This window comes from Physeter macrocephalus, chromosome 1 (assembly GCF_002837175.3).
Source record: "Physeter macrocephalus isolate SW-GA chromosome 1, ASM283717v5, whole genome shotgun sequence".
Lineage (NCBI taxonomy): Eukaryota > Metazoa > Chordata > Mammalia > Artiodactyla > Physeteridae > Physeter > Physeter macrocephalus.
Window position 1 is genome coordinate 64,488,683 of NC_041214.2, and position 23,848 is coordinate 64,512,530.

A 23,848-nucleotide genomic window follows, 5' to 3' on the forward strand; every position below is an offset into this window, starting at 1 on the left:
ACGCTGAAGTGTGCATGGAGTAAGCAGCTCAGCTTGTTCATTTTTAGAACTTAGAAGCTTTCCAAGTTCTACGTGCTGTACAACACACAGAATTGAGACGCTGGAAATAGCCCCAAAGGTGGAAGGTATTATGGAGACAAAAAAAAATCTGTTTATCTTTTCTCTGTTAAAAGTTCTTATCATGTGCTTTATCTGACCGGTCTTTCTGCTAACTTTTATCTACTTGAAAAGTCCCAAAGAGGTGTCTAGAAGGGTCTCTGCAGCAGAAGAGCCTGGGGTGGGGATTCCCAGGCTTTGCTGAGAGTCAAGCTTCCACAGCTGGGAACGCCCCTCTCGGGCCCTACCAACCTCACCAATATCTACCCATCCTCTGATCTCATGTAGTTGTTACTTTATCAGGGAACGAACGTACTGGCCACCTAGATAGGTCAGTTTCCTTCATAAATTCTCCCTTAATACTCTCTGTACAGTCCTTGAAAGTTAATCAGAACCGTCAAATAACTGTTCAACTGTTTGTTAAACGTCTTTCACTCACACTGGAATGTAAGATTCCAGAAGACAGCGCCTGTGTCTGTCTTATTCACCACTATCACCCCAGAGCATAGCACATTCATTCATTCTTAAGTGAATAAATAAATGAATTACTGTGATTTCAGTCTTCAGCTTCTGAAATCCAGCCCCACTTTCTCTCCTGGATCCTGCTCTACACTAAGTCATGTTGACAATTACCTGTTGTTCAGGGTAAGACTAATAACTTTGTAACTGAGGTAGTGAAGACAGGGCTGAGTCAAACTATTTACATATATTGACAATGAACTAACCCACATATGGCATGTACAGCATGTGGTTCATAGCACAGGCTACCATCCCCAGCTACAGAAGTCCAATGCACATTATAACATCCTCTCCTCATTCCTAATGCCTGCCCCATGAAGGCATTCACTGCCTCTTACCAGGACTAATATTTAGTGAGGAACTGTTATGTACCAAGCACTAGACATTATATAATTTTAGTCTCAAAACAAGTTTGCAATGTTTGTATTCCCATCTAACAGATAAGAAAAATGAGATTCAGAAAAGTTAAAAAATTTGCCCAAGGGCAGTAAGGAGAGAAGTGGGTGTGAACCCAGCTCTATCTGAATCTGAAGGCCATGCTCTGGTGATGGCCCCCGACGCCCAACCCCCATCTCTCATTCTTATAACAGGGCCGTGGGGAAGGTGGGCACACCCTGACTGGCTGGATTCGAATTCCAACTCTGCCATTTACCATCTGTGGCGCTTGGGCAAGTTATTTAGGATTTTTTGCTTTCAATTAATTCCTCATTTGTAAAATGGATATTATTAGCACTGCTCCTCTAATGGGAATTGTTTCAAGGATTAAATGAGTTAGTGTATATTGTATTAAGTACTAAGAACAATGCTTGGCACATATAAGCAATCAATGATAGCCATCTTTATTTTTGACTCTGGCTGTTGCTGTTGTTATTACTGTTACTAATATTACCTTCTATGCTACCAATCATTCCACTGAATTGCCCTCCCTTTGGGAAGGAAGAATCAAATGTGCCTGGAGCAGCGTGTCCCCTGATTTCTCCCAGTAACCGAAGATGCAAAGATTTTTCTTTTTTTTTTTTTTTGGTCCAATTTCAGAAAACTTTCAATGAGCCCATTGACTATGGGCAAAGCACTCTACCAGAAACTACTAGGAGAAGGTTGCTTCCTTACTCTTCAAAGAGAGATGGAGACTGGTTGAAAGCTTCATCCACAGGAATTCAGTAAGTGAGACAGAAATAGAAACTCAATCAAACAGGGCTTAAGATGGATCCTTCTAGTAGGCAAATCCCATCCTGTTACTTTGCTATTTAACTTCTGGCTTCCACACTGGCTCTAGCAGTGGTGTGAGGACGGGGCCAAGACTGACAGCCTCCCGCCCCTTGTAAAAAACAACCCGCCTTGTATCTCTTCCATCTAATGGGTTTTTGCTTAAGACTCTTTGCTCTCAGGGTTCTACTGGGAAAATTAAAAAGTTTGAAAACCTTGTAATGTCCTTGCCACAGCATTCAATTCCCTCATGACCTGACCCTAACTTGTACAGATTCCCCTTGTATCACTCTCTCCTCAGAACATTTTTTATACTAAAACTAAACTATGTGATAGTTTCCAGAACATGTTCCACCTCTCTCAGCCTCCATGCCTTGGCACAGATTGTTTTCTTGGCCAGGAACGTTCTCATCTGATTGTCCTCCTGGGCTTAATTACTACCCCTCACCGTCACATCCAACTTTATACGTAATTTTATTTATGACTTATATGACTTTATTATAAAATGGATTAGCTTTACTTACAAATATTTAGAGCAAGGTTGTATTATTGTCAGCTCCCCTTCAGGCAAAGAACCACTTTGTCATTTTTGAATTTCAAGTGTCTGTCATAAAGTAGGTGTTTAGTAAATGTTTATCACATAAATTAATTAAATTAAACACTAAATACCCTTCTATGTTAAATGAAGACCTATGGCAGTGTGAGAAACAGGGTGGACTTAAAAAGTAGAGTTAAAATACTCAGGTTGAAATATTCACTCCACCATTTACATGTTACATTGAGCAAGATACTTAACATGCCTCATTTTCTCATCTCTATAATGGAACTAATAATGGAGTCTGGTGGTTGTTAAGGGCATTCAGTGAATCAATATACAGAAAGTATTGTAAAGAGTTCTGGCACATAATAATCACTCCATCAATGTTAGCTACCATTATTATTATTTCAGGCTGAAATATAAAAAATGTAACTACAGAAGCACTTTACTTAAGGACTAAGTCAGTTTTAAATACATCTACTAAAATGATCTGATCTTACAGTAATACATTGAATTCTCTTGTTTTCCCTGCCCAGCTTCTATCCTACCCTTTGCTTTAACAGTTCTTAGGCTTTTGTTTGAGGAATCCTTTCCAACTCTCAGTCCCTGTGGTAGGTTCCAGGGCCAGGCACCCCACCCAGATGTGGCTGGAGAGAAACAGGGTTTGGTTGTCGGATAGTGAGGTGACCCAAGCTGGGCCACTGATGTTCACACTGGCACTCTTGCTGGGATAAGGGTAATGAAGTAATTAGAACATGAGCCTGGCTGCTGGTAGAAAGAAAGCAGAGCCCACAGATGGAGAGATACAAAATTCCTGATCAGTCATGTGACTTCCTAGACCTTGCTGAGCCTTTTCTTTTTTTTTTTTCTTTTTTTAAAAATATACACAAGACAATAAATTGTGTTTTCAGCTTCATCTAGTCTGAGTGGGGCTTTGGTACTATGACCCAAAGTGTCCTGAGTAATGATCACAACCAGTCATTGTAAAGATGAAAGCCTATGACAGTAAGTTATTATCTTATTTAGTCCTATATGGGCTTCAAGGTGTCATTGTAAAGGGACTAGTTTACATCAGGAATTTTGGTTCAAATGAAGATGGGTATTATTTGCAGGATTATCAAAGAATCATGGTCTCTTCATACTTGGTAGCCAGAAAGCAGTAAATACAAGTCCCTAGAAAAGTGTTCCTCTGACTTTGGTGTGCATGAAGCTCCTTGAGGAGCTTGTAGAAAAGGCAGGTTCTTCCACCCAGAAATTCTGAAGCAATCCCAAGAATCTGCCTTTCTGATGAACACCCCAGGGGTGCTGACAGTCCGTAAATGCTGGTTGTCCACCTTGAGGAACACTACCCAAGAGGGTCCAATTTTGTTTAGATGATTAAAGTACACAAAATCCAGCTGGGAAGAAATCCCCAGAAAGGGACAAAATGCAGAAATTCTCATAATTATTTCAGAAACTAAAAGAACTTCAAAGACTGAGTCTGAGTTTAAGCCCTAATTCTGAAGCAAATATTAGCAAATTTGGAAGTGTCTCAGCTGTAAAACAGAAGAACATAAGCATTATATCCAGTTTTCTCTATGGTTATTTTCTTTTAAAAAAGGAAATGGTATAGAAAGAAAACAATAATTTAAAAATTGATTTCAAGCTTATAGTTTTATCAAATTCATTACGATAAACTATAGTAACTTCGCAGTAGATCACTGCAAACAATTAACAAAGATGACCTTTGAGAATTCATCTCAGAGCAGCTATAATGAGCACAATTATAATAATTGGTAAGAAGCTTTTGCAGCGTTCCATAATACACAAAAGACTACATGACAAAATGAAATAGATTGTTTTCTGAGGACACCACATGAGTTTCACAAAGGAAATTTTATGTTGACTGTGATGTGTAAGGGGTGATACAAAAGTCATTTGATGCTGGATCATACACCATGGGAAATAAGAAAACCATTTCCTGATGTGTATCCATGTTTGCCTTTGTTAGGGGTCAGTGGTTACATAATGGTCAATGATGTGCCTAAATCAAGGAACTATCCAGCCCTTTCAACAGAGGTTCCCCCGAGGGAATTAAGCCTAAATACTATAAAGCATCCATTGTAAGCAATGGATTTACTCTCCTACGCATTGAAAATGGTGCTAGCTCTGTACCATGCTGGGGAGAATTGAGAAAATAGACTCTAAATCATTTTCTGTAGGTCTCAGTTGCCTTGTGAAACCCAGTTTAGAGAGGCTAACTGACACTGCTTAAACTGAAAATACATACTCTGGGATAAACTGCTGTGTAACTTTTTTGATTCCAAGCAAGGTGGTCTAGAAATAGTAAATGATCCTTTGAACAATTTCAAATCTCACAAACAGAACCAGAAAAAGTGATATTCAATGCTCTCAAAGTCATACTTTGTGCATCAATATACAGCTTTGTACACTGAGATTAATGACGTCAGTGGAACTCAACTGTAGTTCTGCAGACCCACACAACAGAACTTTACAGCATTAATGTCTTGGGCTCCATCCACATCCATTAGTTGTTCAACTGCCAAGTGCATCACATTATGTGGAGAGCCTATTCAATTCAAGGAAAATACAGTAGTATGACTTTAGCAGAATTGCAAAATAAATTCTGATTTGTTTTGTGCTGGGAGCTTTGTAAAAGATTTACACATTTCTATTGGGTTTCTGTGTAGAGACTGATAGTGTCTGATCTGGATTTCTGTGTCAGACCCTGCTAATTAACAATACAAGTATCCATTCTCTCTTCATTCCTGACTAATAATAGAACCCAAATTAACTGGACAGGTTGGTAGAATGAAAGACCACATTTCCTAGCTTCCTTGCAGCTAGGTAGCCAATGACTGCAGAAGTAAATAGAAACGTTGTATGCCAGTAGAAAAATTTTCACTGGAAGGGGCTGTCTTCTGTACCCTCTGCTCCCACCCCCTCCCTGCACTGCCTTTTTTTTTGCCTGCCAAAGAATGTGATCAATGGAAATCCAACAGTTACCATAAATCACAGAACTGACCTTAAGTGTGGAAGCCATGTGTCAGAATGATGGAGCAGAAAGATAAAAACACCCCACTCCTACTCCATCACATTGCTGTTACACATCCCTGGACTGTCGCCTCTAGACTCCTTTAACATGAGAGAGCATAACACTTCCATCGTACTTAAGCCTCTGTTATTTTGAGTTTTCTCTTGCAAGTGGCAGAACCTAAACCTTATTAATATAATCTACATGTATTTTCTTACTCAGTAAAGGCCAGGTGAATTAATAAACTAATTGGGATGAAATATTTGAACTGGTTTTCAAGCTCTGAAATTTGAATAATGCATTTAGGACAAATAAAAGGAAGGATTACTTTATCTAAGTTCTTCTAAACATATGGGAACAAAATTTTTTCTTGTTAAAAATGCATATAATTTTTAAAATGCATAGAACTTAAAAAGGAATTCAGATAAATAATAAGTAAGGAAAGGAAGACAGTACAATGTGTGGTATAAATGAAAATTAGTGAAATTAGTATCATGCTTAATAGTGTAGCATATAATGTATACTTATCAAAGGTAGCAAACTGGACCAGAGAAGGTATGGACCGAAGTCTGACCTATGGACATACTGTGTGTTTTTCTTATTTGTATACTGGTTCTTGATACCTTTGTGTGACCCATTCATTCTACATCTCTTTACATTAAATAATCCACTTCTGGGCCAAACGAAAGACTTTGGTCTTTTAGCTTTTGTGTACAGCTGACAGACATCTTAGAAAAATCCCTGGGGACAATAGAAAATCATTAACATGCTTTTGATTTCCAATAAGTCCTTTCAAGTCTGATTTTTGCTCTGTACTCTAGAAAAGGCATTAAAATATTTTAAATAGACCTAGCAAAAAGGATTGAAAGCATAAGATTGTATTTAAAATAAAGTCTATTCCTTAGATTGCTTTTGATCATCCAGGCAGAAATTTTGTTTCAGTGTTGCTCTATAATAATAAGTATTTGTAGTTATTGTGATTATTTGGTCTATAACATTTTGGGGAGGAAAATTTTCATGTTACACATCCTACTAGGATTTTAGAGTTATCCAAACTCTTGTCTACTCCAGTATTAGGTAGACTTTGGGGAAAACTGTTAAGACCCACCTCTTCTGTGTAATCTCAGTATTATTCTGTTAATACCTTCAAATCCTTGCTCTGTCTTCATTTGCAAATGTCCTTGGCTGTGTTTATGTAAATTATTGGCACACATGTTCTTCACTCTGACTACATAAGGCAGTGTGTAGGTATCTAATTTAATTAGAGTGATTTACCCATGGTCATCTCGGTCAGCTGCTGAATACTCTTAATTTTTATGTTAAGCACAAGTGGGGAAAGGTCTTGGATGTCTAAAAAAATTCTATTTCCAAAAAATGATTTTTCTCTATCACTAACTTCTCTATTACAAATATATAACTTTGAGACGGCAAGATAATGATACATTACCCCTGTGACATCCATAACTTTGATGGCTGCAAGCTGGCCCGTTTTGACATGACGACCCTGTAAAAAAATTTTTTTAAATAATTCAGTTCTGATGAGCAATATTAGCATTAGATTTCAACTGTAAAGAACAATTATGTAGACCAATCTTACAGAGTGCCAATGGGGAAGACAGACAGACAGACAGACAGACAGACACACACACACACACACACACACACACACACACAGAAATCTTAAATGCGTTGAAGATCAATCTCTATTTAATGTTTATTTTGTAAAACATCTCCATCACTTTGTCTGTTGGGTTTGTTTTCACAGTGGTTGTCAAGTTAAATAAAAGAGACAATGTGGAATAATTTGGCTTTACCTCCTCTTCAAGGTGTTAGATAAGGGGTTGAGTGAGAGGAGGATTTACATGGAAGGGGAGCTAGATCTGGGTGGAGGAGACATAAGCATCTCCTCGGTTGGAAAACACTTGGTATGTGCAGAAACTTTAGTTTCTTTGATTATTAAAATATCTTGTAACAGTCTCAAATTGATATGATTCTGCTACTCTTCACTTCAGACTATTATTTTATCTTCATCTTAAAAGGGGGCCTAAAACAAAACAGATAGCCATCAATCCAAATTTGTGATCAAAGAGACAGTATTGAGCATAAGGAACTGCTTCCCCAGAGTAGGTATCCCTGGTCTTTGCAACCACAAGGAAGCATCAACCACAAGGAACTGGAAGAGAACAGGGAGTGGTGAGGGGGCAATCCCAAAGAGGAGCTTTCTCTGCACTTGCTCCTTGAGAAACATAAAGTCTACATCTGACTCTCAGACAGTAGCAAAGATGGTCAATATCCATTACTTCTAAATGCATTTTCTGTGTGGCTTCTACAATACATTTTACCTACCATTGCTATTATGCAGTATAATATACCTTCCAAGATCAGCTGGATTCAAATCCCAGCAGCATGACCTTAGGCAAATCCCTTAACCTTCTAGGCCTCAGTTTCCACGTCTGAAAAATGGAAATAATGATAGTACCTAACTCATAGTATTGTAAGGAGGATTGAATGAGATAATGTATATAAAGTGCTGGGACAGAACAGCTGTCAGCAGATGCTGGCTATAATTATTTATAGTCCTGTCTGGTGATTAATTTTAAGTGTTGTCTTCCCTCTTAAGTTACATGTTTCATGAAGGAAGGGACTGTGTCTCATCACTGTATTTACAGTGCCTGGAATAGTGGGTGCCTAGCCCGTAGATGGGGTGGCATGTTTATGGATGAACAACAGCAGGTAGTGGAGTCATGTCCACTTGAAGCTGGAGGAGATAGCTTTGGTGCCGCCTGCCCCCTTGCTTCTCATATATCTCAGCTTTGTGTATGGATCTACCTGATTCTGATAGTGCTTCCTTCACCTTTCAACCTCCATTCTGCTCCCTCCCTTTCCTCCTCACTCAGAAAAGAGCACAAAGAAGAAGACATTAAATCAGTAACCTAACAGGGTCACAGGCGTACTTCAATTTTCAACAAATTGAGGGAGGGGGCTGAAGCATTACCACACCAAGAGCCCTGGATCGGAATGCCAGATGCCTGGTTCTGCCCATGACCAGCTGGTTCACTGGGAGCAAGTTATGTAACCCATCTGGACCCTGGTTTCCTCATCTGCAAAATGTGGGAAGCCTGGGCTCAGTGGTCGGAGGTGGGGGTGGGGAGTAGGTGTCACTGTTAACACCCCCGCCTTTCCACCCCAAGGAAATTTAGAAAATTAGTTGGAAATTTAGTTTTCACAATGACTGAGTGGGGAGAGTAGTATTACTGCCACTTAGTGCCCAGGGGCCAGCAATACTAACTTCCTGCAGAGCCTGGGTCAATCTCCCACAAAGGTGAAGTAGCAACAGCACCCTCTGTTGATAAGACATTGAATGACCGCCAGGGTTGTCCAGGTCCCAGTAAGTCTGCGATGCTGTAATGGTGACCTTAACAAAGGAGTCATTAGCTTCTCTTTGAGAATATGAAGTCTTTAAAGTAGGGCCACAAATCATACCTTAAACAACGGGTATTTCTCTACTAAAGCACTAAAGGAGTGTAGGGGACTGCAGACAAATACAGAGGGTCTGGCTGGTGTCACACAGCTGATTCACCTTGAAATTCTTTTAATGGTGCCATGCAGCCAGGAAAGGGGAACACCTTTCCTGCGGGGACCTCTAAGAACTGACCTCCTGTCTGCCACGCGACCTTGGTGGGCTCCCACCTGGTCTTACACTGTGGTCCCCAACACTAAACTGCGTTCTCTAAATGTATTGCATTGTTTCTTGTCTTCTTGATGGTGTGTTTTCTTGGCCTGGAATGCCCTTCACTCCCAACTTCCCAGTAAGCTCACTCACTTTGTAGATTCACCCCTGGCCTCTGTGCTAGTAATGAACATTCCATGTTTCTACTACAGCACTGAGCCCAAAGGACCATTAATCCCCCCCCTCGCTGGTCTCCTTCCCTCTCTCCTGTGCTTCCCCTCTGGTTCCATTTGCAGAAGAACCTTTCCCTACCAAAAATCTTGAAAGGCATCCAACCTCCTTGTTCAAGCAGGGGTTTGAGCAGCCTCCTAACTGCCCCAGGGAGCTCCTGAAGTCACCTCAGCCAACACAGTTTGAGAAATGTTACACTCTATTTTTAACTCCTTAAGTGACAGGGAATCTTCTTCGAGCGAATAATTTGTTACAAGGATATGTCAACACCTAGTTCTTTCCATCAGCAGCCAGGGAGGGAGTGGACAGGATACAATCCACTTTACATTTCAAATGTAAATGGCATTGGGCATTAAGCAGCTCTTGGTTTGAAATAAATAAATTAGATAGCTGTGACGTTTTTGAACTTAAGACACAGGGTTGTTTTTGTTTTTGTTTTAGCAACTGCTTATAACATAACACTAGAAAAGAAAACAACCTACTTCTCCTCCATTTTACATTTCCCTTCCAAGCTGAAATAACCATTCTCAATGGGTCTGACAGATGACTGAATAATACACTTTTGGGATGGCAGTTTGGGCTTAAATGAGATCCTGGAGGTGGAACAATTAGCAGCCTCAGCTCAGTCCCAAGCAAAGGCGTCCTGTGCTCTGGAACAGGAAGGCTGCTGAGCTGTCAGCCTTTGATGGGGGAGCCACAAAGGAGGCTGCCCAGCGTGAGTTGCCTTTTCCGTCACTAGAGAATGCCAAACCAAATTAGGATCCAGATGAAGGCAGACTTTGAGGGAATGGCTAGGAATCAGCTGACCTAAAGATCACTAGAAACCTGAGGCACATCATTGTTCAGACAGTATTTAAAGAGACAACTTCATAAAGTCACAAATAAATTGAGTAGGAATAGCCCCTAAGGTGCCTAATCTAATCCTTCTTTTAGAGATGAGGCCAATATCTCACATCTAATGGGGACCTAAACCCAGGACACTTTCTCACCTGTTCCAGTTCTACCTTCCAGCTCGTGAATTAGAAATTCTTTTTAAATTTTATTTTATTTTATTTATATTTTTATATAGCAGGTTCTTATTAGTCATCAATTTTATACACATCAGTGTATACATGTCAATCCCAATCACCCATGAATTAGAAATTCTTATCACTAAAATTTAAACAATTTTTTTAAACAAACCTTTTCATACTTCACTTAACTTGAATTAAACATGAACCATTCGTCTGTTTCATGTAGGATTTAATTTTTTTTTTATTTGAGGGCAATGGGGAGGATGTTATTATTACAAGAGAATTTTGAGGTGAAAATTCAGTACTACTCCTAATTTTAACTTATTTCCACTTAAAGAGAAATTAAAAATATAATCATAGACCCTAGTTTGGATCTAAACTACATAGTCAACCAAGGAGTAAAAATTATATTCTGGGGGAAAAGAAACTTTAAAGGAGACAAAGAGTTAAAATTTTTTATCCACGAAAATTATGGAAAAATATCCCATCAGATTGCAATTGCTGAGTCATTTCTTAATAAAAGAATGAAGATTTTTTTTTCTACTGAAATAACCAACAATAACAAAAATAACAGACTAAATCTAGAAAAACAAAATTGGTATTCCAGTGGGACCCAAAGCCTCAATCATGACTTCAAGCATAAAAAGGCCCTCTGAAAGAAAGGAAGAAAAAAAACCGTCAAATCAAATCAGGGAAAGCAGAGGCTGTGGGGTCACTCAGCTGGCATGAAGTTGAGTGTCGCTAAACCAGAGCTCCTCTGCCGAGTTTATGATTAAGCTCTCTATCCAAAACTTTATTCCCTTTCTAGTTCTACACCTGTTCCCCTCAAGACTGAGGAGTATCAAAGAAAAGAGGGGATTGAAACTAAGCAGGACCCTGTGGGGCCCTCCTGGGTACAAAAGCCCCTTCGTGTCTCCCGTTTCTTGTTTGTAGAAAAAGGCTTTTTCCTCCCAGGCCTTCCCTGAGTTCCAAAGAGCAAGGTCAAGAAGTTAATGATCAGGACAATAGAGCCATGGGACACCTAGTTCCTCCCAAAGGGGGATAGATAACAAGGAACTGTTGCTGGGGAAACTCCATCTAAGACAATTGGTACCAGGAATGGCCTGAGGAGACAGGCTTTCAGAGTAGCTGTCAATAAGACTCCCATCACTGGTGGCAGGTGGCTCACTGATAGCCCCTGGCATGCTGTAGCAGTGTCACTGTCAACACGTTCACCAGTGGGGAACTGAAGTAGGATACAGGTGCCAGGGAACACACTGGTGAGTCCAATATTTCAGACTTTTGCGATGTCCTGAGGAAACAGTAGTTTAAAAAAGTAGAATCAAATGGCTTTTGCTGAGACTACTAGCGAAAGACAGTGGAAAGCTACAGTGATTGATCAGCTGAAGGCAATGTGTGAAAATCATAAGGGAGATCAGGTTAAGTTCCAAGGTCTGTGCAGTATCTACAATCAAGATGGGAACATCGGGACTTCCCTGGTGGTCCAGTGGTTAAGACTCTGTGCTCCCAATGCAGGGGGCACAGGTTCAATCCCTGGTCAGGGAACTAAGATCCTGCATGCCTCATGGCATAGCCGAAAGAAAAAAAAAGGATGGGAACATCACTTCCGTAGATGTAGAGGATTACAGGGGTGAGGGGTTTCAAGCTTTTAAGTGCATCAACTTGGACGTCTCCATTCCAAGTTTCAGAGCTCATTCCTTCCCAATCAGGCTTGAATTGAGGATTCAACTTTTGCTTTACCCTAATAATTAATTCCTGGATCTGGTCCTCAGCTTTTTGTACCCTCAGGCTGCAGAAGATAAGAGTCTTTTTATATTCTACCCATTTTTTTTTTTTGGTAAATGGACAACAGCAGCAGTCAAGCCTGAGAAAGCCGTGTTGAGCAGGAGCTTGGACTTCTCAGGAATAACTATGTGCGTCACCCCAACAAGATTGCCATATAGACCAGCAAAGATGCTAAACAAGGTGGGGGAGATTAAAATGGGTAGCAGAGGAGGGATATGATGAGCAACAGGTACAACCATTAGACAATATGTAATGGTGGGGGCTTTCTTCCCACAACTTTGCCTGGGAAAAGAGACCAGCCAGAATCCCAGAAGAAGTGTTTCCAGAACTTATTATGCAAAGCAGATGGATCCAAGCATCATAAGGAATTGACTGTAGTGGATGCTGTGGTGTGCTCCCCAGCTCCCTCTTCAGGACTGGGCTACTCTGAGTCTTTCTTCAGGAAATACCCTTAGTCAAAGAGAGCAGTTAGACCCAAGGTCATGTTCCTTGCCTAAGGTCGGAGGCAGCAAACATTCAATGATTGGTTGATGTAGGAATACAAACGCCTACATCATTATGTCAAAGTGGAAAACTTTGAAGGGCCATCCCAGCTCCAGAGCTCCTTTTTGGGGGGATTTCCTGGGGCTTTGAAACTGCCATCAACTCCTTCCTCTGCCCAAATCTGTCTTCACTCTCTTATAGGTGTTGATCCTGAGAGTACCTCCCGAAACACTTCCTACAAACACATCTCTGCCCTGAGAATCTGTTTCCTAGGGAACTCAATCAAAGACTCATCTATCTATTTAACTATCATCCTTCTATCTTCCTACCTACCTACCTACCTATCTGTATTCTCAGTGTTAATGTAAAATAATATTTCTTACTATGGGGTGGAAGTTTTTAGAAAAGCTCTGACCTAAAGGATGAATAGAAAAAACTAGGTCAAGCATTGGGAAATATATTCCAGATAAAGGGAAGAGCATGTTCAAAAGTCCTGTGGTGTAGTTGCTTGGGCATTTGAGTAACTGAAGGCAGGCCAGTATGGCTGGAGTAGACAGTACATGTCTAGTGAGTCCATGCAGGGCCTCACAGGCCACTCTGAGGAGTTCTATCTTTACCTTAAGACCAATGGGCAGCCACTGAAGGGTTTGAAGAAAGAATGTAGGGTCATCAAGTTTTCATTTTGAAAAAATCACTTTGGATGCAGGACAGGGAATAGAGGAAACTAGAAAAGATAATGGAAGAATAACACAGTGCTGCTTGGTAATTCATTTGAGAGCTAATGGCAACTTGGACTAGGATGGAAATAATGGAGAAGGTGAGCGGTAGAGAGAGTCCAGAGATATTCAGGAGGTCAAATCAACAAGACTTGGGGATGAATGGGATATATATTTACCCCCATGTTTTCCAGAGTGCTTGACACAGCAGGGATTCAATAAACATTTGTGAAATAATGGACTGAATGAAGTAGTGAACTTCGAGGGTCATATTCAGGTTCTTGCTCAATACCATCCATATGTCCACATCAGTTTCTTCCATTCCCCTCCCCACCACACACACATTTTTATCCAGCCACAAAGTGTACAGGAGCAGATGAGGTGGGGTTGTAAGTAGGGATTACAATCATTTCACTCTTAAATAAATTAGAAGATGATTTTAGTGGATGAAGTTCCCTTAAACTCTATAGAGAGGCCAATTTACTTCCCCTCTGCAGAGATCACAGAGAAACTAGAAATTGGCCTTAGCTTTCCCTCTGAGAGTGAAGATGAACTCTGATTTTCCACTCACAGTTAAGATTAAAGCATAGTTAAGATATCTATCTGAACATCTTCAGGAATGCTACCATTCTTTGGTGCAACATGTCTTGAGGCAAAGAGGTAGACAAGACAACTTTATGAATAGAGTTTGTAAATCCTTATGATCAAGCAACAAGAATGTTCACAGAATATGCTTGGCATGGTGTCTGCTTCTAGAGTTTCCCCAGGTTAACGGGGCCTCTATTTTTTCCTTGGCCTGCATGTGCCATTCATCTGAGGCTTAAAACATCCTCCTGCCCACACAGACAGAGCTGTGATCCAGCCCTCACTGCTCCCAGACTGTGGCAAAGATGAAGCAAGGTAGCGATACAGGACAGTTCCCAAGCAACAGCTCTCCATCTCAACACCACTCACTGTGAATTCCTCTGCTTGGCACCTCTGAGAAGCAGAAAATGGATTGTTTTCAAGATTGTTCGGGGCTGGGCCAACTGAGAATTGAGGCTTGCTCACAGACACAGGGCAGGGAAGAAAAGACTGTGTCTCATTTTTCTTCGTTAGAAACTAGCATTCCTCTGTCTTCATGGTTGCCAGTTTGGCTCAGTTTATAAAAATCAAAATGGATGATTAAAAGAAAAAAATCAAACAGTCACAATTTTTAGCAGACAATAGTTAATGTATGCAGATTCCGTGGCAGGGAGCCTGATGCCTGTACCGAGGAAAGGCGTACACAGCTGAAGTGACAGCAGTGACGAGCAGACAGGCTGTGGGGTGATGAGAGCCCAAAAAAGTAGCAGAACCAGTCTCTTGGCTATGGCCTTAAGCCAAGAACACATTGCCCAATAACCTCCTCTCTCAACCCCCCAAATGAGCACAAAACAGAAGATCTTACTGGCTCTCATCTAATTTATGCCACAGAATTACCACAATCATTTGTGGCTTTTGTACATTAACTTCTGGGAGGATAAAGCCCTCTAGATATGAGGGTTCAAAGGCTGGGGATAGAATATTTGCATGTAGCCAGCTCCCTGGCCTCCCCAATATTCTACCTCTTCCCACCCAGCATGACAGCCTTCCCTGTCCCCCAAGTCCAGGTGACACATGGGGATATGCATGGCATTTAAAAGCCTTGGTTCCTGGACACCAGTCTAGGATGAAGTCTTTACCCAACTTCAGTAAAAGGAGAAAAATAAGAACCTCATGACAAAGTTTTCCAGAAAGCCACAAGTATTCAACGTAAGCAGGCTTCTTAGGATTTTGGGCATTAAAACGTCCATTAATTACATGTTCTCAATTTTTTTAAAGTAAAAGTAAACAACCCTATGTTGGTTCCCAATAGTTATTTTTGTTTTTCATTGGGGTGGCAGGGTGAGATTTTAGTGCTCTATGAAATCTGAGAGTCAGGCACAGGTGTTTTAAAACACATGGGTACAGTATGGTAGAAACACTAGGAATCCCCTTAAGATACAAAGATGGGCTGTTCTTGATGCTGTCCGTAAAAGGTTAAATGTAACAATGTATACAGTGCTCAACAGCTTACAATAAATAACCCATGTGAATGCTATGGAGGCCAATTTCTCTTTCCTCCTTAGTCTCTAAGGCCATTGGACCTTAAGTCCATCAGGCATGGCTTCTACACGCTAGAACCGAAAGTGAAAGCTCCTCAGAGCACTCTGCCTTGTGTCTGTTTAATCCTCCGACATCGTCAAGGACAGCATCTCACGAAGAGTTAGTTGCTAAATCACACTGGAAAACATGAAGTTTCTAGGACTAGTGGACCCTGTAAACTGCCTCCAACCACAGAGAAGAGAGACTCCAGTGACCCATCACGGCTTAATCTGGGAGAAGCTTGATAGAACTGGGGGAAATGCCTACTTAAGAGGGGCAGGAAGAGAGACCCTAAGAATGGCTCGCGGTATAGGGATTGAAGGAAGAAGCCACTTGGTCCGATGTGAGTATTTTGCTCAAGAAGGTTTCGTTTTTGTTCTTTCCCAAGTGTGAACACCCACACCGGGCCGTGGAGTAATCCTGGAGACCTGAGGCGACCTGAGCATTCTGCGTTTCAGAATCTCACAGTTTACCTGAGGAAGAGAAAGGTATGACAGGAGAGAAGCAAGGCCCAGATGCTGCCCTGCTACAGTTCCTCTCCATCTCTGCCCCCACTTTTCCTGAAAGAGTACTAACCCTAGGCAGGACAGATCCAACCTCTTGGGGAAGGGCAGCTCATTTTTTTAGATTTCCAATCAATAGTTCCCTCTCTACGGACTATTTTACGAGGCAGCTCTGTCTTCCCCTGAAGACCTCTGGCAGATACCACCTCCCAGCTGCAGATGAAGAAGATATATTAGGTCTCCCTTCCAGGCCTTGCATAGGTTTGTCAATTACAGCCCCCGCCCCTGTGGTCAGATTTACAACCACGTGGTCGAGAGTGGGCGGGGTTGGCGTTGGCGGGGTTGGCGTTGCACCACGAGGCACCAACAGGCACGGGGGCAGAGATAAATAATAATAATAAAAAGACAGTACTGCATTTCATTTCACCTAATTTATGGCTTTAATAGGAAACCAGTCCACCCACAGCGCCATCTGGGTCACTTAGAACGTCTGTGCAGCAGCAAGAGCGGGTCTGGACGCTCAGAGCTGTGCGGGAAGAGAAAGGACCGCACCGAGGTGGAGAGAAAAACAAAGGCAAAGGACCACAGCGTTCCCAGACATCATTCTTGGGGCGGCAGGAACACAAATAGGGACCCATTTGACTCTTCATCAGGGCTGTTGATGCATAAACCCTCTCCCACAGTGTCCTCAAACCTCCAGAAGTTTTAATTAAAACAAAAGAAGTGTCAGCAGAAGCAGCACTGGAATATAATTAGGGCCCACCAAATCTAAAGTAATATGGGGGAAAAAAAGACTAGTGATGAGAGGGAAGCTTTCATGTTCTTACTGAATCCCTGCTCTGTTGCTGACACAAAAATCAATTTCAGTAGGCTTTAGTTGTATCTGAGCAGGAACGCAGGGGACAGATGAAATTTAGTGAGCAATTTACGGGAGTCATAATGATTTCCATGAAAGAAAGGCTGCAATGAGTGCTCTCAACCAAATGCCTCCTCTGTAAGAACTCTGCAAGAATATGTGTGTGCGTGTGCGCGCGTGTGTATGTAGATATAGATGGGGGGGCGAGGGTGGGGATTTTGAATAGTTATCTATGCTTTAGCCTAAAAGAAAAAAAAAAAAACCCTCTTTACCTCACACCTTTTAAGGGCCAATTTTAGCTCCACCCCAGGTGATATGTGTGGATGCCTGGAGACATTTTTTGATGGTCACCAGTGTTCAGTGCTGCTACCGATATCTAGTGGATAGAGGCCAGAGATGGTAACCTTCTACAATGTACAGGACATTTCCCACCCCCAACAAAGAATTATTGGACTCCCAATGTCAACCGGGCCGAGACTGACAAACCCCAATTTAAAAGAATTTGACATTTAATAGGTGCTCAATGAATGCTGAATTCTGGTAAATGTCATAGTCCCCTAAGGGTACGAAGATCAAAAGATAAGGCCCTGCCCTCTGGGATCTCCAGTGGAGGTGGGGAGGAGTGGCGGTGTCACTGTTCTTTCTTTGCTTAGCAGTACTTACACATGAGGGGCATATTTCTCAAATTCCAACATCCATGGCCTTTTAGAACACAGGTAATACCCAATAGCCCTGTGAAGCCACTCTCCGTCCGGCTTTTGTGTGTGTTAGGAGGCCAATTCTAAAATCTTCACTGTCTCTCAATGAAGCAGCATTTTCTAAATTTCAAAAAACAACTGATAAAGTAATATTGGGGCTAAATAAAATTTGTTTTATATTTAAAATTTGGACACAGAAGTATAATTTTCGCTAATTACATTAATTTTGGAAAGAATATCCTATTTTCATTTCTCAACAACTGTTAGATCTTCTCAACTCTCCATAGTGTGTGTGTGTTCTTTCCCCCTTCTCCAATGTTTAGTTATAGTTTTAACTATCAGCAGCTCAATTCAGGAATACATTATTTTGTTTGATTAAAATAGAATTCATGATGAAACTTTATGCTTAAATATAAAGGTCAATTATATAAGAATAAAGATATTTGCCTTTATCTAACATAGATTCTTCAAATGAAGGGATGTAGGAATCTTGAAGTTGTTGTAAGTGATCTGTTTCCAAGAAATGAGGAAAGCGGATTTCTTTTTTTTAAAAGAAAGAATAAGATGAGCAACATTATTCTCTATTAATGACACCATTCACCCATTTTAGGCAATTGAGGATTAAAGAGCTCAAGTTTCTTGAAAGTGGCCAAAGAAAAACATCCCAAATATGGATCCAGCACAGTGTATGAAATGATTATGTCATTGTCATGGTTCCACATGCAACAGCAGAGGACCCAGATCTCTGCAAAGGCTAAAACCTCTCTCCTGCCAACAGAGGTCTTCTGTGTCAGCAACACAGATTGCATTAGCAACTATGCTTTCCAAGCGAAGGCAAATCATTTTTTAGGTAGGAGGGCGAGAGGACAAAAATGACATTTGAAAACTGAAAGCCTTTTATAAATGCAGGAAGGCTCTTACATACTTATAATCTTTCAAAGTGGTGGTCAACAAGGACTACAGCAATTTGTCAGCAAACACATCCATCCCTGGGACGCAAGCTGCTGGGAGGAACTGCTCACGTGCCTCTCAGGAGCCTCCACCCTCCCTCCAGAACAATAATGCTGGGCGAAAGATGATGACACCTGAGAAAGAAAGAGGGCTCTTAAGTAAATATGATGTGCCCCCAGGATCTGGGCAGGTCGCTGACTAGTTAATAAGTGCATTGATGTGCAGCTAAATTTAGCTGCGATCCAACTGTGACCTGTCAGGTAGCTTCCTTTCAAGGAGGGTGAGGTTCCTCTACTCCAGTGAAATTCTTCTCTCCCACCACAGTTTCATGCTTCCAGCCTAGACTGACTGATCAGGGATTGTGTGAAGGACAAGGAGAGCATCTGGCTGACTTTTCGACCAATCTTCTCATCTCAAGCAGGGATTTCACCTAGTCTCAGAGAAAATCACCAAACTGAGCAGGAGCTTTGGAGCACCTGAGAGATGAGTATGGAAATTAAGAGGAAAAGCTTTGGAGGAGGTGTGAGGAGCCCTTGTATGACTTCCTGGGTCTAGAATTACTTTTGGTGGATAGTTTCCTTATCTGTGAATTGGGTATAAAATTATTCGCTCGCTAGGTTGTTGTGAGGATTCAATTTATATATATATACACTCGTGGTATAGTGCCTGGGTAAATGATGATGATATTTCAGTGTTTTCAGTGTTACTTAAAAGGTTCTGTTCTGCCCTCCTGCTGTCCACCTCCCCCCGCCCCCTGACCCACCCCTGGTACTTTACATTTCCTTCTTGCTCTACTTGCTTCAGATTTTGATTCAAAAGTCACCTTTCCTCAGGAGTCCTTCCCTGGCCATCCTATCTGAAAATTCAGCTCCACCCTAGCTCTTACTATCCTCCTCCGCTGCTTTATTGTCATCGAACAAATGATAAGTTTTATTATTTATTTTGTACATTGGGCAGCTCTCACTCTAGAATGGAGGTGTCTTGAGGGCAGACACTTCTCTTTGTCTTGTTCACTCTCTGTCTTCAGTGGCAGATCAGTGCCTGCACTCAATCAATACAGGCTGTAAGAATGAATCCCCAACCTCGGTGGCAAGACTTGTCCAGGTCCCTCTGTTCTCATAAAAAAATCACAGCATCTCTTATTCGGAGGCATAACAACTGATAGAACAAGTACTGTCATCAAATGAGAAAACTGAGGCTCAGAGAAGCAAATTTTTTGCGGGTCATATTTTCCATTCAGATTGGCCTTGCATAAAAGTAAACCAAGCAAAAATGTATTACTCCTTTTTAATTCAATTTAAAATTCTCCCTAACGCTAAAGGGTAAAGAATAGAGCTATAAAATAAAATGCCTGACAATCAGAGTATATTTTGTCTAGGAAGATTTATTTGTGTAAATATATATAATTGTTCTATTTAAATATTAGCAACATGGATTGAAAAGTTATATATGAGAATGGAAACATTACAAAGTATATAAGTGGAGGTGACTGCATCTCCAAATTATATTCCTGCTAGCAGCAGCCAACAGATCAACCTTACAGGTAGAAATTAAGGATGAGGTTGTTTGTGCTTTTTGAACCAAAGAGGACACTGGATAAACTTTCCTTGACACAAATGTGGAAAGATGGAGCTAGTACATTCACCTAAACCTGTAAGACCTCAATCAGCTAAGGTCACCTGCACAAAAGAATGAAGAATTGCCTTTCCTTCCTCCTCTTCCTCATTTCCAGTTGTGGAATAGGTATAGGCATATAGCCAAAGATTCAAATATCAAATCTAATTTAAACCTAGTCGCCAGGACCTGATTTCTGTCACCTTGGGCCTTAGGTACTTGCCTACTAGCCAAAATATCAGTATCCATCTGCATTTCTTTGGTATTTAGCCCAGCAGTCTTGCATTTGCAACATTAATGATTTATTTCATCCATGGCTTCTGTCTTCAGTAAGGATGGTAAGAAAATCAAAATGGTGCTCATTTAAGCAAATAACTGAACTGATAGTTTTTATTATTAAAGTGTGACTTATGACATCTCAAGATCTCCTAACCAGAAAAATCTGTCTTAGATTTAGCAAACCATTAAATGATAGTAATTTAATGCCAGTAATAATACAATGTATTAATTTATTAATCATTGATGGACATTCAACAATTTACAGATGGACCATTGAAAACTACATAAGAACTGTACATACTATGCTTAAAAGGCTTGAATTACACTTTTAAAAACATATTTCTGTTTCTACATGTTTTAATATTTACTTTTTCTCTTTGAGAAAAATACCTTTTAGAAAACAAACTCAAAATCGACCAAAAATCCTTGGAAGATAGTAAATGCAGTGGAGCTGAAGGGTAACAGTATATACATTCTATTCAGAATTTGATCAGTTTCCAATTTTTCAATAAGGCTCTAGGCAAATCTCTTTTAACTTTTCATGCATTTTATAAAGAAGGGAAAGAGAAATACTTGCTACCCCTGTGTTTTATAGGACAAAAATGCAAACAGGAGCAACCAGATAGAGTGAGTTCTTATGACTCAACTGACTGAGTCAACATTTCATTGTGTTGTTCATGATAATGTCCAATAGAGTTGTAACCTTGACAATTTCTGTTCAGGGGTTCACGACATATCACAAATACAATCAGTACAAGATTCCCTTATTAAGCAAAATAAGACCATAAAAAACTTTCCAAAAAGACATCATCTCTATAAATGGAAATGGATTTCAGTGCACGTTGGAATGTGGTCAAGTTTTTACAAAGAAAGGTCTTATAGAGGAAATCTAATTTCACATAAAATGGGCATAATAATTATAATAAGTTTTTAAAAAAACCTTCTTACCCTAGTCACAAGCCACATTGTTACACAACTCCAAGAAACACCAATCCCATTCTTTTCTATATAAATGGAAATTTCCTGGACTTGAACAACATGGCAGCCTGTATTTAAAATTTAAATTCACAGACTACTTACTGAGCACCTGTTATATATATAAAGTGTTGTGTCAGTCTCTGAGTGTCTGAGTCATAATAATCATAATTATTAAAATTATTAAAATTTCTTGCACTAATTTAAGTTCATTTTAATAGAGTTTACTCCTAAAAGAAGATTTATAAAAATATGGTTTTGTTTCCTGTTTGTTCCACTTTCAGAGGCTTCCTCAAGTCATGGCATCGTATTTTGGTGAAGACACCATTAAAAAGAAAATCTCTAATATATGTGGTCCTTACAAGACACAATAATTACCCTAAAGAAAAATAGCAAGAAAGAAATCCACCTTATCTCATTGAGAGAGAACTGTCCTCCAAGGACAACCCTACTGCAGAAAAAAATTGAAGAGGATTGAAATTTTAGAGAGGCTGTCTTTTTTTTTTTTTTTTTAATTTATTTATTTTTGGCTGAGTTGGGTCTTCATTGCTGCGTGCGGGCTTCTCACTGAGGTGACTTCTCTTGTTGCGAAGCACAGGCTCTAGGTGCGTGAGCTTCAGTAGTTGCAGCACGCAGCCTCAGTAGTTGTGACACACGGGCCCGGGTGCTCTGCGGCATGTGGGATCTTCCCAGACCAGGGCTCGAACCTGTGTCCCCTGCATTAGCAGGCAGATTCTCAACCACTGTGCCACCAGGGAAGCACCAGAGAGGCTGTCTTTTAAAGGCCATAATACAATTTTAACTTTGTGCTTAGTGCTATACTATTCTCATCAAAGATTTTTTTTACTCAAATAATCAACATTATAATACATTCTCAAATATATTCACTTAACCTGAAAAAACAAAACTTTTCTCAAACAGTTTGATAAATGACAGCACGGAACTTCCTACATTTCAGTTTATATTTGCCAGTACAGAATCACTCTCCAGTCTGGTCACATATTATTTCTGCCACAGTTTTAGAGGAAGATGCTATTAAGAAAATATCATGTTTTTCAATTTGAAATTTAATCTACCGGCCTATGTGTTACAAAGGTCAGATGGAAATGAACTTTATGATTGTATTTTATTAATCGACACACCTCTATTTGATATATTTCAATCAAATTGAAATTTGATTAATTACTTGAAAAATTAATTCAATGGCAGTAAGATAACAACAACTTATTGGTTCTCTCTATATGTATCATAGGAATTTGACTAGACTTCAACAAGAGACCTGAAAGTACTATGAGATTATGAAAAAGGAGCAAGGAAGCTACTTAGAAAGATTTGTATAAGTTTGTTAACTATTTTGCACTTAACTGCACCATTAATTATTTATGAACAATTTCTTTCTAGATTACCGATATTCTCAGATACTCTTAGGAAATACAGTATTAAAGCAAATGATTTGGAAAAAAGAAGTTGGAATAAGAGGAAACAGGAATTCAGATCTGTTGAAACGTCAACCTCCATTGTGTACAAAGGAGCCAGCAGTGTAGGGATTTGGGTTCTATAAAACAAAGACCTTAGACCTTTACTCTTCAACACTGCACTTAGGTAAAGATGTAATTAATACTAACTCCACAACCTAAATTGAAGTTAGAGAAGTTAGAAGTTCCTGTGAGAGTGATCTGAATGCTTTGGAGGAAGGTGTCAACACATTCATGATATCACAGGCTAAGGAACAGGCTGAGAAAAATATATAGTAACAGGCATCAACTATATGAATGTCACTAGAACAGTGGATCACCTTTTATATGAAAAATAAAAGAAACAATAAATTTAACTCATCATTTAAAATTTTAAATTTTCTTATAAAGTAGACTTGATGAAAGGGTCAGAGTTACCTAGGGAGGTTGGGACATCTTTTTAAGATACTTTTACAAAAACAGAATTAGATCCTCAGGATTTTAGTATGATGAAGGTATTATAGTACTACATAATGGAAAAGGGGAAACCCAGATTAGGTGTTAAAAATCTGTACAGTGATTTGTTTTTTACAATTTATACATTTCTTTCCCATAGATCATCTCACTTGCTATCGATAACTTTCCTCTGAATGCCTACTAATACAAATATGAATAAAATGCTATTTCTTGCCCTCATGGAACTTAAAGTCACAGCTTTCCTACATTATACGTTTTTGATATTGTGAATATTTTAATTTAAGGAAATGAACATCAAGTCCTGTGGGAAATGGTAAGAAAAAGAGAATTGGAGGTGGGGAGTAGAAAAGAAGCAGAAGTAGGTGTTTGTATAGGGCTGTCTTGAAACCATAAAGGAAGTAAAAGCAAGGAAAACGGGACAGTGGAACTTCAGGCAGGTGGCAAAGAGTGTGAATGAGAGAGAGAAGGCGAGGGCAAAAGGGAGAGGGAGGGAGTGACCGAGGGAAAGAGAGAGAACGCTGCAGAAGAGGGTAATGAACCCAGATCAGCCTATTCTGCCACATTCTGGATGTCACGGGACAGAGCAAATCCTGAGCCCTGAGGGA

At 40.1% G+C, this 23,848-nt stretch overlaps 1 protein-coding gene across 1 annotated transcript in view; it reads right to left on the reverse strand.

Annotated features, from left to right (window-relative positions):
- Positions 1-23,848, reverse strand: part of TNIK (TRAF2 and NCK interacting kinase) — a 438,436-nt gene that overhangs the window by 169,920 nt on the left and 244,668 nt on the right. Inside the window, exon 3 of the mRNA XM_024124209.3 lies at positions 6,841-6,897. Coding sequence (XP_023979977.1) covers positions 6,841-6,897 — 57 coding nt within the window. The remainder of the gene's footprint in view (positions 1-6,840; positions 6,898-23,848) is intronic.